The 17,436-nt window shown below is 39.5% G+C and overlaps 2 protein-coding genes across 5 annotated transcripts; both read right to left on the bottom strand.

Moving 5' to 3' along the window:
- Nucleotides 1-840: 840 nt before the first annotated feature.
- LOC148427758 (prostaglandin E synthase 3-like) lies at nucleotides 841-5,436 on the bottom strand. 2 transcript variants are annotated; one of them, XM_088408485.1, is made up of 8 exons: nucleotides 5,206-5,436; nucleotides 4,229-4,342; nucleotides 3,859-3,928; nucleotides 3,670-3,768; nucleotides 3,498-3,587; nucleotides 2,325-2,378; nucleotides 2,204-2,231; nucleotides 841-1,676 (listed from the first exon to the last, which is right to left on the bottom strand). In XM_088408485.1, the coding sequence occupies exons 1-8, from the start codon at nucleotides 5,223-5,225 to the stop codon at nucleotides 1,648-1,650; spliced, it is 504 nt and encodes a 167-aa protein (XP_088264611.1). In that variant the 5' UTR covers nucleotides 5,226-5,436; the 3' UTR covers nucleotides 841-1,647. The 2 variants fall into 2 exon arrangements, with proteins under 2 accessions (XP_088264611.1, XP_088264609.1); XM_088408483.1 differs by lacking the exon at nucleotides 5,206-5,436 and adding an exon at nucleotides 4,955-5,133.
- A 1,589-nt stretch (nucleotides 5,437-7,025) lies between these two features.
- LOC148427759 (globoside alpha-1,3-N-acetylgalactosaminyltransferase 1-like) lies at nucleotides 7,026-16,450 on the bottom strand. 3 transcript variants are annotated; one of them, XM_088408529.1, is made up of 10 exons: nucleotides 16,292-16,450; nucleotides 14,515-14,688; nucleotides 14,034-14,066; nucleotides 13,670-13,804; nucleotides 12,164-12,272; nucleotides 11,716-11,829; nucleotides 10,682-10,798; nucleotides 10,190-10,323; nucleotides 9,428-9,505; nucleotides 7,026-8,903 (listed from the first exon to the last, which is right to left on the bottom strand). In XM_088408529.1, exons 1-10 carry the CDS (start codon nucleotides 16,354-16,356, stop codon nucleotides 8,756-8,758), a joined length of 1,107 nt encoding a protein of 368 aa, XP_088264655.1. In that variant the 5' UTR covers nucleotides 16,357-16,450; the 3' UTR covers nucleotides 7,026-8,755. The 3 variants fall into 3 exon arrangements, with proteins under 3 accessions (XP_088264655.1, XP_088264654.1, XP_088264656.1); XM_088408528.1 differs by having other exon boundaries at nucleotides 9,428-9,523; XM_088408530.1 differs by having other exon boundaries at nucleotides 8,754-8,903; nucleotides 10,195-10,323.
- Between the last annotated feature and the right edge of the window lie 986 nt (nucleotides 16,451-17,436).

The following is a 17,436-nucleotide window of genomic DNA, read 5'->3' on the forward strand; positions in this document are numbered from 1 at the left end:
CACATCCGGTCAAATCTTGCCACCGCTTCAAAGTAAAATGCCTTGTGACGTCTTGACTATGTCGTTGAGTACCGCGGTACTCGAAGGGATAGTAACAAACAACCAATAAGATCGTTGTAAATTGTAATTGGCACACATAAAAGAATTGTCTGACAGTAAGATTATCTTCGATGAACGGTGATTTATTTTTCCTTTGTCACTTACATTTTCAGAAGTTCAGCAGCACAATAGGAAACGAGGGACGAGGAAACTGAACCGAAAGAGGAAGTTTCAGTATCCAAACGTCATCAAAATGAACGGTTGCCTACTCATTTCTAACAAATTCTGTCAAACGCATGTGAGCGGCATAAAAGTTTTAATCCCCCCCCCCAAAAAAAAAAAAAAAAAAAAAAATATATATATATATATATATATATATATATATATATATATATATATATATATATATATATATATATATATATATAAAAGGACGTTTTTGATGCATTGACGTCAAAGGCCGGCGCCCGGCGAGATGACTTCACGATCACCTCGAAATTTCTAATATTGCGTAGTGGTTTACCAAGTTTAATGCAGGAAGTAGTCGTTGCGCTTTGTGAAATGGCGGCATACATTTCATGATTCCGTGACACACTAATTTAGCACCTATGTCCAACAGCCATACCTTATCCAATTATGTGTCATGTCAAATCAGGTCATTCGTTTCGAGCAAGCACATTCAATGTTTAACGATTAAAATGATCAGGTCATTTTATTAAATTGAGTAATAGATGATTCAGTATTTTTTTAATCGTTTATTAGAAATATCAGGCTAATTGTTAACAAGAGAGTGTCCCAAGATTTCTTCAACCGTTTATTAGAAATATGTAGACAAAAAAAAAAAGAATGTCCACTGTTACTCAACATCACAGCTCCCTATACATTTTATTGACAGTGCAAATTGAATTTGGTCATTACACTCAATGCATCTCCGACAAGATTCTATTTAGTGTGTGTTCAAGCTTTCTACTGCAAATTGCTTCAACTTGATCTTGCAGGCTTTGTGAATTGGTCGGTATGCTGGAGGGGGGAATAGTTACAATTTATGAGTGGATGAATTCCATTTAACTCTCAACTAGATTTGAAAGATGAAATATGTTCGGCATGATTTCAAATAAACAAGGTGTAAAGGGAACACGTAAGCAAGATACTGAGGTTACAGAAACAAAATACCGACCCCCCCTCCCTTTTTTTTTTTTTTTTTAAACAGAGAAAACTACAATGTTTACCTAACTTAAAAACACAGCTTTTGACAAAGGTTTTACTAATTATAAACCATAATTGTGTAATAGTCAATCTGATCAACATATATTGCTCAATTGAGGACAAGCGTTTCCATCCATGAAGGTGTGCTTCGTTGGTCATATTACAGTAAAGCAAGATACCTGACGTGCAGCGCAGCGAATGGAAGTGGAGATAGCTGCTCTAGACATTAACATGCATCTTAACCTTCACAGGAGCTTAGAGCAGAGGCTATGCATTTAATTACGGCTGCCGACTGTACATTAGTATTTTTCCATTGCCTTAAAAAAAGTGAGAAAAAAGTTGATTTTCATTTGCTTCCTTTGTCTGTTCTGTTGGATCTTCAGTTCTTTTGAGTCGAGAGTATCAGTCCCTCTGTTCCAAATCTGGAATTTCTGAAAGGAAGGAGAAATACAGTTACCCTTCCCATCCCACAAGCTCCCGTGAGTAGACATGTGCCGATAACAGGATTGGCAATATATCTTGATTTTAAAGGTCACGGTTATTTAGAACCGACCAAATCGGTCAAAAACGCAGAGTTCTTTTCCCCTCACATTGCATCTGCCTTAACGGGCACTGTGCAGAGGGAGCCTCCTCTCATTGTATCACATACCAGTCCTCCTCGGCTGCAGCAGCCAATCGCATTACAGCTGCCGTTGTTCGCTTCCTGTTTTGCCAGTTAAGTACCGCGGGTAATGTGGCTAACGTGCTATCTTATGCTACACTGAAGGGAGGCCAACCAATTGAACTTGTGGAAAAAAAATGTCTATTCAGCAAAATATTTGAAAACGATATTTTATTTAGAGCTGTAATGTCAATACCGGTATATTTTTGCTCAAAGTTATCAAACCGTCAGAATTTGTTATCCCATGCCTACCCACGAGCAAGACTAAAAACTTGTTATATAGAAAAGATTTCTTACTTTCATCATCGCTATCTGCAGACTCATCCTGGAACATAAAATGTGCAAAAAATGACATAAAAACACGTTTCAACAACACTAATCTCGTGGCTCCAACAGATTAAAAAGAAATGATTCTTACATCATCACCATCTAGATCTTGCTGGAAATCATCACCTCCCATGTTATTCATCATCTGTAAGATGAAAAGCAGAAACGTTTAACCATATTACTGGACTGGGGTAATAACAGTTGTCTTCTGCCTTCCGGTTACGCTGTCAATCTCACAAAGAATATGGACATTTACATGATACCTTCAGGATACCGGCCCTCTAAAACCGGATTTGGACATCTATGTTTTATACCAACTAACTTCTGACCCTCCCCCAAGGGAAAAACAGCCATTCCCACAAAATCCTGAATTGAAGCCCTTTAATAATGGATATCAGACAGTTTGCAGAGTAATACTGGCACCTGGTGGTGCCTTTCATTGACAATACAGTAGATGCATGTTGGGACAACATTTTCTAAGGAGATTTTGTTCTAAAATTCAGCAGTCGGCTAACTTTAAATTCAAGCAAAGGAACGCACTGAATTTCCACAAAAACAATGTCACTTTTAAGAGGAACATGCCTGAGGTCATGAATGCAACAGGTGATATGCACAAAGCAACCGTGGATTTATAACCACGGCTGAGAGTTGCTTCTTGAAGTTGACGCCACATGGCAGCCATCTTGTTCTGCCACTATTACTGACCATGTCTAGTTTTACTTGGGTTATTTTTGCTGAACGTTATCGAAGTGTTTCACTTTAATGCCACAAGCACTAGTAATAAAAGCCTCACAAATTACAAATTGGTTTAATTGACTAGTCTCAATATCGTGAATTGGAATTTACTTGCTTTTCTTGCATTTTAGCATGTGTGATGTTAAAATCTTATTTTTCCATATCAATGATATAAAACAGCAATTTTATCCATCCAAAAATTTTAAAAGATGCATAAAGTAAGCACTACATTTCACACTACGGTAAATTATATCATGCAAACACTTGAGACTAGGTCAGGGTGGGATTTAACAGCAAAATCTTTTGGGGGGGGGGGGGGGGGGGGGGGGGCAGTTGACTACTGCTTCAGTTGTGCTTCGAGCAGATTTACAGACTTCAAACATGACGATTAGGACTAAGGACGTTTTCAATTTTGTTTTCTGGAAATTAGCATGAAACTTCCAACTCTGACTTCTGGTGTTGGAGGGTTTGATGAGGTTTCATAGTACAACAAAAAACAAGAAATGCACAACAGTTTGAGAGAGCTTACATCTGAGAATTGATCAAGGTTCCCCATCTCTTCATCCGAGTCATCCTCCCACTCTTTCCAGTTGTTGAAGTCAACAGCCAGCCATCTAGGCTGTGGAGACACACCCAATAAAAAGTCATCTAACCCGTCAAGCTATATTTTAAGGCGACGGCACCTTAAGAAGGGAACCAACCTGAGCCTTATCTTTGCTAAGCCTCGGCCATGATTTTCCCGGCACTGCTTTCTGTAAGTTGCACAGCACAGATCTATCTGTGCGTTTGTGTTTGGACTCCTGCATTTAAAAGCAAAGCGGTAGTGAGGGAATTAAAAAAAAACAACAACAACAACAACACATTGGTCAACGTAACTTAAAAATACTTACATTTTCATCAATGGCATCAAAGAGTTCTAATACGTTTTCATGTTTGACATTGTCTGTTCCTCCAACACAACTGTGGAAAAACAGACATGCAACCACATTTACAAGACTCCAGTCTCATTTGCCCCGTTGTCCCTATCTTTCAATCTCATGTCATCAATGTTGGCTGCTTCATGCATTCATTTAACCGATTATTAGAAATCTTGCTCAACGCTTTTGGTTACAAACATTTCTGACAAGTGAACATTCTGGCTCTTTGATAGATGGTTAAGAGGACAACTCCCAATGTGTATGGCTGAGTCTATAAACATAACTTTCAAAGACAATTGAGTGCACAGTCAAAATGTCCAGAGTACTTCTGATACATGCTTACCTGAAAACACATTTAGTTTTATCAAACGTGACCTTTACATCTTTGCTGTCCACGACACAAAACTCTATATAAACAGAGTCCCTCCTATCGTACCACTTGGCACTTGCTGGATGCCTGTGAAGAAACAGAGAGCACAGAGGTTGAGTTGAATGAAATTACTCAATATCAGCAAGGTACTTTAGGACTAAAATGTGTGAGACTGAACTATTTTACATTAGACATTTAAGCTCAAATTTAAAATAAAACGTGCATATGCGCTATGACGGGCAACAGATGGGGAACACTTAAGGTGATTCAGTCTTCAATTAAAAAAAAAAAAAAAAAGTCAGTATCGGGTGACGACGGTGTCAAGTTGCAAGTTGGCCTGAGAATCAAAACTACTCTAAAATTCAAATGAAAATTCTGTGTAGAAGACTCAACTCAATTTGAAAACTACGCAGCAGGTTACTGGCCACTTTCCGCTACAATGCAATCAACTCGTGCTCACATGAGCCAAATCAGGTTGATCACCAAAGGGGGTAGAAAAGATTCTTAACATCAAATTACTTTAAAAAACACACACACACATTCTCATTTCCAACATATTGACACCGTGCTAAACATAAAAGACCAAAACAACGTCGTGGTCTCGACTGGACCGTTCGTGATCCTCATTTGAACCGGCTCGCATGTCGTTGAATGAATTCTCTGTGCTAGCCAAGCTAACAGTTAAGCCATGCGGTGCACCTGACATACGCCAGAACGTCACACAAAAGTAATAGCAGTCCCAACGAATCTTCGTATACTCCACCGAGCAACAGTAGCCATAGCATTTGAAAACGCGATCCGAGACAACTGGCAAGTAGATGGTAGCCCAGGGTTGACCGAGGTAAAGGCCGGCCTCCCGCCATTACCGCAGCATGTTCTCGGGCGGCTAAAACATTAGCGATAGCTCCACTTTTCAAGCTGAGCCGCGGCCGCGTGCCACACAAACTTACATGTCTTGACGTGATGTCATTACTTTGCTCGGAGACGGAAGAGTCGCGTGTGAAAAGAAGCGCTTCTAGCCTGCACTAAGAAGAAACGTTTGCCACACAGAGGCAGCGCGAAACGTCACCAGGAGCCAGCGAGGGAAACGCCGAATGTTGTTACGTGTTGCGAGTTTGAGAATAGCAACAGAGGGAGGCGCACGTAGGCCCTCGACTAGACCTTTCTAGAGCTTTCATCCACAGCTGCGGCGGATGACGACGACTGTAGAGGGCTGAACCCGGCCCTAGTTCTTTTCAGTCCTTGTAATCAATCCTTAATGCATTAAAAAAAAAAAAGCTTTAATAAAACCTTTGAACAGAAAATAAACCTCACTGAGACCAAGCTCTCTTTTCTAAGAATGTTTCGACGGGAATGTTTTTCATATCACGTGACACTTTTTAAAATTATTTAAACAGGCGGTCACGGTTATTAAAAAAAAAAACGCTCCCACGGGCCCCTCGATTCTGAACAGGACATTCTGATTAATATTGACCTTTTGTAATGTGAATGATTAAAAGCCATCAATTTTAACTGTTACATGCAACGTCCATTTCGCACTTGCCGCCGGCTGAAAATGCTTCAACAGACAGGTACACAAGACTCAGGTTTTCTTGTAAATTGTAACGGTTTCGTTCCTTATCGTCTCGTTGTGGACGTCACGGGTTAGTTGGACCAGTGCTTCTTTCCTTTTTTTATTTTTTATTTTTTTTAGCAAAGACGCCTCTAAGAAAGAAAACATACCCACGCAGCAGTGACTATGAATAAGGTCATTGCTATGGAACATTAATACAACAGCCACTAATATCTTAAACGTTTTAATCTGAAGAAAAACATGATAGCATTTTCTGCACTCCAAACTAGATGGCGGCACTGCGCTTAAAGCGGTTTGCCTCCCCCCAGTGAACTCTCAGTGCCAAGCGTTATCATGGCAACCCCTTGAGTGCCAGCCGATTTGGAGCATTCTGCGTCGTTTTTTCAAGACCCACAGAATATTGTGTGCTTTGTCTATGTACACAATGGCAATACCATATGAAAGATGGTATTCCATTCTTTGCATCGAAACAGAAAAATCCCACTTTATTCCATTCTTTAGTAATGCGAATCACTGTTTGAAAATAGGTCATTTGAGCGTCACTAGCTATTTTATAAAATAAGGTGAAAGTTTGCTATTGATGAAAAGATGTGTTTTATGCACAACAGTGACTGTGACACTATTTTTTGGTTTAGTGACATCTGAAACATTTAAACAGTCCTTCTCTTCGATAAAACATGAAAACGATGAAAATGTGTTTTTGAAAGTTAAGAGAGCTTGAGAAGTTCTTGGTGTCTCGTGTCCGTACTTTGCGGCATCGGGCGTGGGCTGCGAAGGACAATGCCCTTTGGACACGGATCTCCTGCACCAGTGAACCCCTGAGGGCTCAGTTGAAACCGTTTTGTCCACTGGAACCTGGAGGAAAGGGGGTTTTGAAGGACAGTCGGTCCTCCATTAGGGGGCAGTGTTTCAATAAGTACTTTGTCTCTCCGTACAGGAACAAAGAGCAAAGAACAAGGAGCCATTTACCTCTGTGCCATGTCCAACAAAGAGGAACGTTTATGTTGTAGTGGTGTGAAGATGTTCACCTGATTATTGTCAGTGTTATAATACTGATTATTTGTCTTCACTGTGTTGTGTTTTTATTGGTTTGTTTGCTCTGATGCAGGGCTTCCTCATCTTTGTCATTAAACGTTATGTTGACTTAGAGGAGTATATTCTTCAAACGTTGGGAGTATAAACAATCAGTCTTGTATGTCTTTTTGATTTGACTTTATTTACAGCTCAGCAGTTAGTACAGTGCTTCCGTGTTCAACATAACATTATGACTACTTCATGAACTTCCAACTTCTTCTCATGTATTTATGTATGTACAGTGGTTCGTCATGGGTGCCACGCAAATACACACAGCACCATTTTCTTATATTTACATTTCTCTGCACTTCCATGTACTCCTGGAATAAATCTTGTACAACAACTGTTCATTATTTTTAATTACTTTAATCGTCTGCACAAGTATGGTGTAAGATCGCTGTCAAAAAGACGTACGCATGCTTAACCATTTGTATGAGCACGAGAGTTTTAATTGTCTTGAAATGAGTATGAGGCTAAGTTGTGTTTGGTTTACAAATTGAAAACTTACGAGTGCAAAAAGTATTTTGAATACAACGCTCGTTTGCACGACTATGACCTTGCGAGACACAAATTCACGTCTTTACACGAAGCTCTTCTTTGGATTCGTGGATCTGATCCTTTGGATTTGAGTTGAAAATGCAAAAAAACTGAGACACATCAACCTATCGGGCACAGTAAGTCGATCTGCGAGTCCTTCACGTTGTGCATGCATAAAGCAGAAAAAAATTGAACCGAACTGCACACCAAACAGAAGCTTTCAATTGCTCATCGGGCTTCAGTCTTAAGGATAACGTATGCACGTCTTTTGTGCTGCTCAAACGAACTTTTGTGAGCCATTTGTGGCCAAATTCTTGGAAAATTGCGTCATTTTGGACAACCTCTAACAGCTAGTGACCTCTGCTTGCAGACACAATCACTGCAATTGATTTGAAAAACCAAACCCCTTCCCTTTGAGTTGGTCTTGATGCACACACGGAGCGCTTAAATGGAATCCTATTACGAAAATAAAGGTTGATTAATTACAAATACAGATTTTTATATTATTTATTGTTTTATGGCAGTTGATCTCTTAAAAAACGTTGTGACGGACCAATTCAAATGCACAAATCCAAAGGAGAGATTCATGCAAAGACGTAAAGTCCTGTCTCACGAGGTATCAGTCATGCAAATGAGAGTTGTATTCATAATTCAAGTTTTCAATTCGTAAACTCAACACAATTTAGAGTCGCATTCATACAGATTGTTCAACACGCGTATGCCTTTAAAACGATTTAGAGTTGTACACATACAAATTGTTAAATATGTATATGTCTTTTTGGCAGCGATCTTTAACACGAGACATGATTAGAATCGGCTCTCAATATGAGAAAGTGGCGTTTGCAACTAAAAATTACAATTATACAACATTTTTTTAACTTGATGAAGAGTTGTGGCTAATTTGAAATGTTTTAAAAATGAGCATTAAATGTTCTAATTTCTTTTATCTGAAACATTGTGGCAGAGTAAATATAAAAGACGGTGCCTGGGCTTCATTAAAATACCACAAGGGGGAATTACTGAAGCAAGCTAATGAAACGTGTGAAACCAGTGTGTGCGAGAAATGCTGAGTGAGTTCAAACAACGACGTTTCCAGCACACAATGTGCATTGTACTTGGCCATTGCCAGCCTTCATTAAATCCACTTTACTGGGACATCAGAATGGGAATCACGCTTCACAATTTGTGAGCGATATCAGCTGAGCGGGAACAAGTTTATGCGGTCAGTCTGTGTGCTTCTTTGAGTTGTGAGTGACTATTTGCAAGGAAGAACTTTCGTCATCTTTGACAACCGTATAGTTTACGATACTTCGATATCAGTGCCCACCATTGGGCCTCACTTGTGTATAGTCCTTGACCAGCTGGGAGATTCTGACCACTCTTATGTCTGCTGGTACCTTATCATAGTCGGACCACAGGTACTCAGGGGACAGCACCTTGGTGGGCTTGTTGTAGAGTAGATACCTGCAGGAAATCAGAAACGCCACAGAATAAATAAAAAGACCCAAGACTCTTGAGGCAGAGGCACAAAAAGGGGATATGCATCATATGAGACCAGTAGGGGCGCTGCGTCAGAAGGGACACCAAAGCAATGGGAGGAAAATTAGTTTGAGTAGGTATTTTATGCATTTAACAGCTATTCACGCATAATACGGTATTATCAAGAACAGTTGCCTCTCTGCCCCATTAGATGGACCGCCTCTCACTCCCTCCTCCCTACAAACACAGAGAGGCATGCCCAATCGAGCAAAAACTGGAGTGCGAGTGGTGCCACCGGATTTCCAAATTTAAAACCTCCGACACGGCAAATTTGTGAAATAAAATATGTAATACAGGTTGTGTTAATAAATTCTATGCACTCATCATGAATGATCCGACCTTTTCTGATTTCTCTTGGTGTTGTGCCAATGTTTTAAAATTTGTATCCCCTGCAACTTCCTGTGTGTGTGCGTGTGCGTGAGTGTAAAATAAACTGGGGGAAACGTTACTTGTTGAGGTGACTTTCTTCTTGCCACACAGCCTCAATGTTTCTCTTGGCATCCTCCTCTGATTGAGCATAACAGTGCCTGGTAGGAAACAAGAAACTTTGTTTCGCAACAGTTAGTGGGTGCTGTAAATATTACATAAAATGTGTGTGATACACACACACACACACACACATATACAGAGATCCCTTGCGACTTCGCACCTTGCCTATCGCGCCCTTAGTGCATCGCGGATTTTTTGGGGGGAGAAATAAAAAATTATATTGCGGAGGGACGTGCCAGATAGGCAAGTTATCTATAAATGCACTTGTCACTGGCGTTCCCTGGAAGTCGAACTACTTCAGTACACACATTTACTTTAATCTTAAATGATTAAACCTTATACAGTATATGTACTGGTATGCTCTCTCTTTTCCATGCCTTCTGTGTCCAGTCACGTGCCCGTACGTTTAGCGCTTCCTCGGGCGTCCGACCAGAGCGAGTAACAAGAAGCTTACCGAACATGATTAAAACGCAGAGTTTACACTTTAAATTCCAATTTATTACAAAAGGCAAGAGGATCCAAAAGCTTGCTTTCGTCTCTCCTGTAACCGCCTGTGTGCGCTCAGCTCAGCACACACGCACACGGTATGAACGTGCTAGTAAGCATATATTGTGTGTGTTTGTGTGTGTGTATTATATATATATATATATATATATATATATATATATATATATATATATATATATATATATATTACAATATCTAAAGTTATGTTTTTTTACTTGACCAGATTGTACATATCCTCCATGTAGCCGCCCCAGACAGCAGCTGTGTAATAGTAGTCTCCTTCTCCAACAGGAATGTAGGCTGTGGACTGGGGTCGACGTTCGTATGGAAACTGGTCCCGGTGAGTGTTCTGTGACGAAGATGAAAATCAATACAAGTAGATGTTTATGAGCAAAGGCTTTGAATAAAACTGTAAAACGGGGGTTAACATATCATCCAAACACCCATCCTTACATCCAAAGCAGTATTTCGGGCCAGCCCCAACAAGTGTTTGTTTACAAGGGGAAAAATTTGCTCTTGGGTCAAAATATCACATATCTTCATTTTCAAACAGTTGTTTTCGCTACTTAATGTTGTCCACCATATCGTAAACCTGCGAACCTTGAAGGGAAGGCCCTATTAGGTCGTTACCCGAGTTATAAAGAGCTTTGTTGATTAAACAATGTATCCAATTGAATGGTATTGATTAGGAAAGAGAAAGAAAATACCTTGTAGTAGCCACGATGAAGCACAGCAGAGAGTCTGCTGAGTGACTCGGCTCCAAAGCGGTTGTAAAAAATGCTATCGATGTCCATCATGAAAAGATAATCAGCCTCACCATAGATCTGAAGAACACATTCGTAGAACTTATACTTGACATGACTCATACTAACACCGCAGTACCGTCATTTAAGAGTACAGTTTTGTTCCAAGTTTATAAGCAAAATGTACTCATGTCAAAGTTTTCCCTCGTTTTGGTTTTTTATAAGTTTTGATATAATGGAATAAAAGCAATTCTGTTAAATGCAGTGGAACTTCAAGTTCAAAGCTGTTTGTCACCTGCAATGACCACAAACTGAAGTAAAGTCTCCCATTAAAATGAATAGAAATCCAATGAATCGATTCCAGCCCAAAAAGGAAATGATAACTTAAAGTTCCTTTTACCAGTGTTTGCCAACTATTTTCGCATGACGGCATGACATTATTGTCATTTAACAGATTCCTCACACATTTCTATTCATCGTTTTTTAAAATAGTTTTTCATTTGTCAGGCTAAAGACCAAATCACCAACAAAAGCACATGACAATGCTTACCCCGCTTGCAAGATTAGCTCAGGTGAGTTGTTACAAAATGCACAAACTAAGATTGCACAGACCTTTGCTGTCATCTATGACAATCAACTTTCTAACTCTTCCTCAAGGAGTCCTCCTTTTCTTAGAAAACATTCCAGTTTTGTCTCACGCTAAAGCAAAATGATAAATACATTGAGCAAGCTATGACCTGTGTCAACAAATGAATGACCGTTAAATTGGGGAACTCAAATGTCATACCTCGGCATTATCATTCCTCATCATACCCAAAAGGAAAAAGAAACAAACGTTGCTCATGAAATGTTCATTTTGACAACAGTGGGTGTATATGACGTGAAGTACCCCTGTCTGCTGTAGTATGTACAAATGTTGCCGGGACTATAAAATCAAGTCATGAAAGATGAAAACAAAACAAAGTTTAGGGATATGATTTACGATTGGAAGGTCTCACCTTATTTTCAATGGCTACGGTTGCCCACTTCATCCTGCCAAGTACCACATCCTGCCAGCGTTTGGCACTAGGCACCATAACCAGTGAGATGTTTCTTTTGTTGCCCAGTTTAACCTTGTTGATGAAGGGAACGGAAGAAAAATATCAATACGAGATCTCTTTCTGTGAGGTTAAATTAAGAGTATTGTAAATAAAAAACTGTACCCTGTTGGACACTCGAAAAACCTTTTGACAATTGACACGTTTTTGAATGTTTTTTGTTGAAGCAACTATTATATGTATGATTATATGTCACTTATGACACAAAAGGCTGTAAATGTTCAAAACCATATGATTAAATTTGAGAATGAATGAGATTGAATCCTGGTTTACTACGAAGATTCCAATATCAATACTTGTCAACATCTTTGTTTTTCCTAATGTGCTCTTGTTTTGCTGACTGACTCACTTCAGGAACTTGTTGTTTATTGTCCGTGAATACATAATATGTGACCCTGAAGTCAACCAGGAAGTATTTTTCACCTGACTCCAAGAAGGCCTTTAAGAAGCGAGTATATCTGTGAATATGTGGGAGAAGACAGCCAAAAGGAGAATTAGTCAAGACAACCCATCACTCACGTTTAACATACTCAACATCAGTGGCGTCTCTGCACTTGGTGCCAGTGGGGCCTGGCCCCACTAATGGGCGCTGGCGGAGCACTATGCAGGCTCAAAAGACTTGTCTTCTCTTTATAGAGTACCGGTAATAATCTTATAATAATATATGACTACCAATTTTGTTACCAAAGCAATTCCGTTGTAAACATTTTACATAATCCAAAGGCTTTGTCAAAGTCAAGTCAAATCGGGCCAGATCGTGAGCGTTTAAGTGACCGGCCACCAAAATCGTAGTGCGCATGTCTACAACCGCTCTCAGTGGACAGCCATGGGGCCCTTTCAATGTGGCCCCAAGGCCAAAATCAGCCAATTAAAATATTGGAGTGACATAGGTCAGACTCAAGACGTAACAAATTTGTTCGGTTTTGGCCTATGGCGGCAGCAAGCTCTCTCGCTTTTCATTGAAACCTAAAGGATGTTAAAAGCACCTTCAATATGAATGATGTAAATGCTTTAATAAAGACAAAATTTAGCACTTTGCCCCCTGGGCAAATATTAGAAATTATACATTGAGTCGGTGGATTTGAACAATATTTCAATTCGGAACTGCACGTGTGATGAGAAAAATCGCTGGAAACTACATGGGCTACAATGGGATTCAAAGATCGACTGGACTGAGAGAAAAAGTGGATGACATTTGGTCAAGAGAAAGAGGCAGCGGCGAGGATACGCAGGTAAACAAACTGCAGCAATTCAGAGGAAGTTTGCGATAGCGTGGTTTGCTCAAGTGGAGGAGAGATTTTGCAAACGTGATCACCTTAGAGCAGCACAGCTTATGGTAAGTTCAGCAAAACACAGTCTCTGCTGCAGTTAGGGTCAGGGTTACAATGCACAGGATGCATTATCCGAAACTGTCACAGCTCAAAATGATCATCGCAGCTCAAATGACAACAACTGAGTCGGAAAAATACTTTCCAACACTAAAAAGGACCGAGACATTTACAAGGAGCACAATGTGCCAGCAGGGATGAAATGCACTCGCTACCGTATCCCGTCCATTAGAAAATGAATTCAGTCATGGATTTTTGGACTTTGACAAATGGGTTTTGGACAAGTTTGCTTCGACGAGAGATCGACGTGCATCCTTTCAATTCAAGAAATGAACAGCTCTGGTGTGCGAAACTTTCATTTGAAATCTGTTAAAGCTTTTATTCATCATTTGTAAAGTTGTGAATAAAAAAAGGATCGTGTCCTTGAAATAACATAGAATTCATTGTGGTTATGCTCAACTTTTCAGGCTAGAGACACCACTGCTCAACATGACACACAGAAATTTGATAGGAAGACCGTTACATACTTTCCAATGGCAAAAACAACAACAGCAACTCTTGGATCCATTCTTTTATAGATCGCATCAATTACCACAGGGTCAAACGTTCCCTCCCAAACCAGAGGGACATTCCAGTTTGTCACTGAGTTGACATCGCTGCGTCTGAGGAGAGAAATGGCATTTTAATCCCATTTACAAAATTTTGTACTGCAGTTACGAGGCTGAGCACCGTCTGTATTCAGCCTTGTGTGCATAGTGTTTCATGTTTGTGCAGTAGGTGTGCTTGCACCAATAAGTATGTAAACATGATTGATTCAGCTGTCTCAGATATGAAATCTAAAAGCGTAAACACTAAATGACCAAACCACATTGTGGTCTTTGCATTGCTCACCCTTTCTGAGTACTTGGCTGAGTATATTTTAGCCTGAAAAACAAGATGAATGAGTTTCACAACACATGTCAAGGAATTTGATATCAACAAAAGATATCCTCTAAAGATCGCTTGAACTGGAATGGCAAGTTTTTCATAAACCAATGCTCGCAACGTGGGCCAAAGGAGTGCCGTTGGGCTTTGTTTTCACGAATCAAACAACGAATGTGGCTTTGAGCAAACAGTAAGAAAATATGTCCTGATAGGCACTGCTCCTTTAAAGCGCAACAGCTGCCATCTCAATGCCGGCAAAGTTGTCTCTAATGGTAGCAGAACTTTTGCCTCGTGGAGGAAAATACAATTTGACCTTCCTTTGGCTGGTAAACAGTCGCAGATACTGTACATAAACACAGTGGGAATAAAACCCTTTACTGGCATAGTATCTTATTTCCTGGCAACTATTTGCAATTCCAACAGTAAATGTACAATGGATATGACTCACCCTGATTCCATCCTTAATTCTCCGATACTCCAGCGCCCACAGCTATTTACTCTGTCTTGTATCACTGCATCTTCGTGGAGTACATAGTCTTCTGTCAGTGCATTTGCATGTATCTTTTTGGGCTTTTCCTCTGCATTGTTCACAGTCTTGGCCAAATTGTCCAAAAAGAAAACACTAAAAAGGGGACATAAACATGTTAGCTACATTATGAGCTGGATTTACTAATTAGGTCATAGAGGTTTGTATTAAATAGAAAACTGGATGCCAAGGCTGTCAAGTCCACCTTTACGAGTCCATTTTGAGTCACAAAGGTCCGACTCCAAGTCTGGCCTGCAAGGCCAAAGTCCAAATCCACTTTCGGTGGTACCGAATTCCAACATAGGTGACGTGTGTGTCTATCCAAAATCCTCGTCTTATATATTCTGCAGGTCGCTTGTTTGTTTATGTATTTTTTCATACTTTGTGGCTATTGGCTAGCACCAATTTTTGATGGCTGGAGAAAACAAATTTAATAACCCCTGTGTTTGCTGACATTTGGTGCATGCAGTCACGGTCATCAAAAGTTCATAAAACAAATTATGTTCAGTAGGTTATTCAATATCATTATTTTTAAAAGCCACACCCCCACCCCCACCCACACACACACTAGAATGGTTTGACTTGTCACATGCCACTTTTTTACCCGTAAAGTTAATTATTTATTTTGTGAATAGATCTCTAATAGGATGCCAAAAGAGGACACTAAGTTAAATATTTTTTGTAGACTAGTATGAAGTACTAAGTTAATGGTTTATTACTGGTTACTGTGTCTACTGTCGCTTTATGTTTAGTATTTGTCTGTGGAGAAATATTTATAATTATTTCTTTGCGAGAACAGGTCTTACACTTTATGTTGATTATTATTTGTAGACAAACAATTATTAAAAATGATGTTATTCCTATTTGACAACATATCTTTTCTATGATCCATATAAGAGGACACTTTTTTTTAATGTGGACCAATACAAATGTAGTTTGAAAGGTTCAAAAGTTAATACATCAGGCACCGATGGCATGTTTTAAGGCTTTTTTTTTTTTTTAACCCAAAACTGCTTTGCACTGGTTAAGAGGTACTCGCCTGAAAACATATTTCACAGGGGGGTACGTCACTGGAAAAAAAGTGTTCCAGCACAATATCGAACGGAAGCCAGACTGACTTACATACTTATGAAGTATATACATCAACATGTCTGTACGAGCATACATAAGCATGCATAACATAATAGTACATGCACTTCCTTACCTTGAAACAAATCATTATGTCATTCGGCAAATAATTCAAAAGTGATTCATTGTCAGTTCCAGGGCTGCTTGCTTAAATGACTCTACGAGTCTACTTTTAATTTAATGAGTTATAAACTTGCTTTGTCACATGTTCCTCGTTTTCAAGATTCTACTTTTATGCTCATTTATTTGGGATGAAACGTAAATCAAATATCCATCCGTCTGTTTTTTTTATAGCCATTTATCAAATATGAGGAATGAAATATGAAACCTATGATAAAAATGTAGGAAATTTATTGTTGATGGTTCTTGTTTTGAAACAAGACAAATTGTCCCCTGGGGACAATAAAGTTCATCTTATGCAACAAATTTCTTATTTGCATTAAATCATGTGGAATTACTTGTAATTATAATTTAACTTCACCAACATAATGACAGGAAAGTTATTCCAAAGACAAGCATGATGATAGCTTTTCAGACCTGTCCTAACTGTTATAATGTTACAAGGACTCACCCGAAAAAAAGCAGTAGGAAAGCTACGCCAATGAAGATAGAAATCCTGCAAGCAGAGCGCAACATCTCAGCTTTGTGGGGCAATTTCAGTCGCCTAACATGTATGCGTGAAAGTAAATCGTCACCTAAATTCACTGATGCAGATAATCTACAGGGGAAAAATAAAGGGGGGGGGGGGGGGCGCTGAGATTCTGAGGCATTCAAAAAAGGGGAGGGGTGATGGAGCACGCTGGACACACGTCATTACCACCAACCGTTTGCATGCAGGGACAGGCAGTTTCAACAAGACTCGAGAAATATGTGCGGGAAACAATAACATGTGCATCCGCAACTGCTAAGCAATGCACTTTAAAAGTGGCCTGCTGCAAATATGTAGGCCAGGCGTGAATTGATACGTTTACATTATTTATATTTTGAAAATATTTTAAGCTTAGATTACATTAATATTAAAGTTGATGTATCCTATAGGCTACCCATATTATTATGAGTGATCCCGGTTCACACAATAATGCAGCGGTTACATCGTTTATACTCAACAATAAAATTATGACATAACTATTATTGTCACATTTATTGTGCTTTTTTTTCCGTCTGAACGCATTTGAACGCACCATATGTCAAAAAATGACATTGAAATTGACATACGGTTTCCTTGCGTTCTTTACCAAAGATAATGATGATGGTATAGACTTGACGCCATGGCAATCATTTGTGATAAGAGTCATGACAAAGAGTCTGACTGTTCCGAGGAATCATTTCAAAATAGAAGCTTGATTAGGCTATTGCATCGTCCATGGAGTATTCGTGTATTTATTATGAAATGGATGTAGAACATAGGTGACATGTTATGTCACGTTATGTATGTTGTTAAATCGGTAGGCTAGGCCAAGAAAATTGGGGGTGGCGTGGGGGGATGGGGGGCTCCTTGCATTCTTTTAAAGTACAGTACCTGCATTTGTCTACTCAAGGACTCGTTTGTTGTTCACCCCAAGCTGCTGAAATCTTCCCAGACCCAGACTTACATGATTGCTTGACACATCTAAGGTACACCTCATCCGACATTAAATGTTAAATGTGCAATTTCAATCAACAAACCATGTGCAACCTCAAATATGGCGATTGTTCTAAGGATCACGAAATAAGGTA

The sequence above is a fragment of the Hippichthys cyanospilos genome, chromosome 2, assembly GCF_059441005.1.
Source record: "Hippichthys cyanospilos isolate Australia breed blue-spotted pipefish chromosome 2, RoL_Hcya_1.0, whole genome shotgun sequence".
Classification (NCBI taxonomy): Eukaryota; Metazoa; Chordata; class Actinopteri; order Syngnathiformes; family Syngnathidae; genus Hippichthys; species Hippichthys cyanospilos.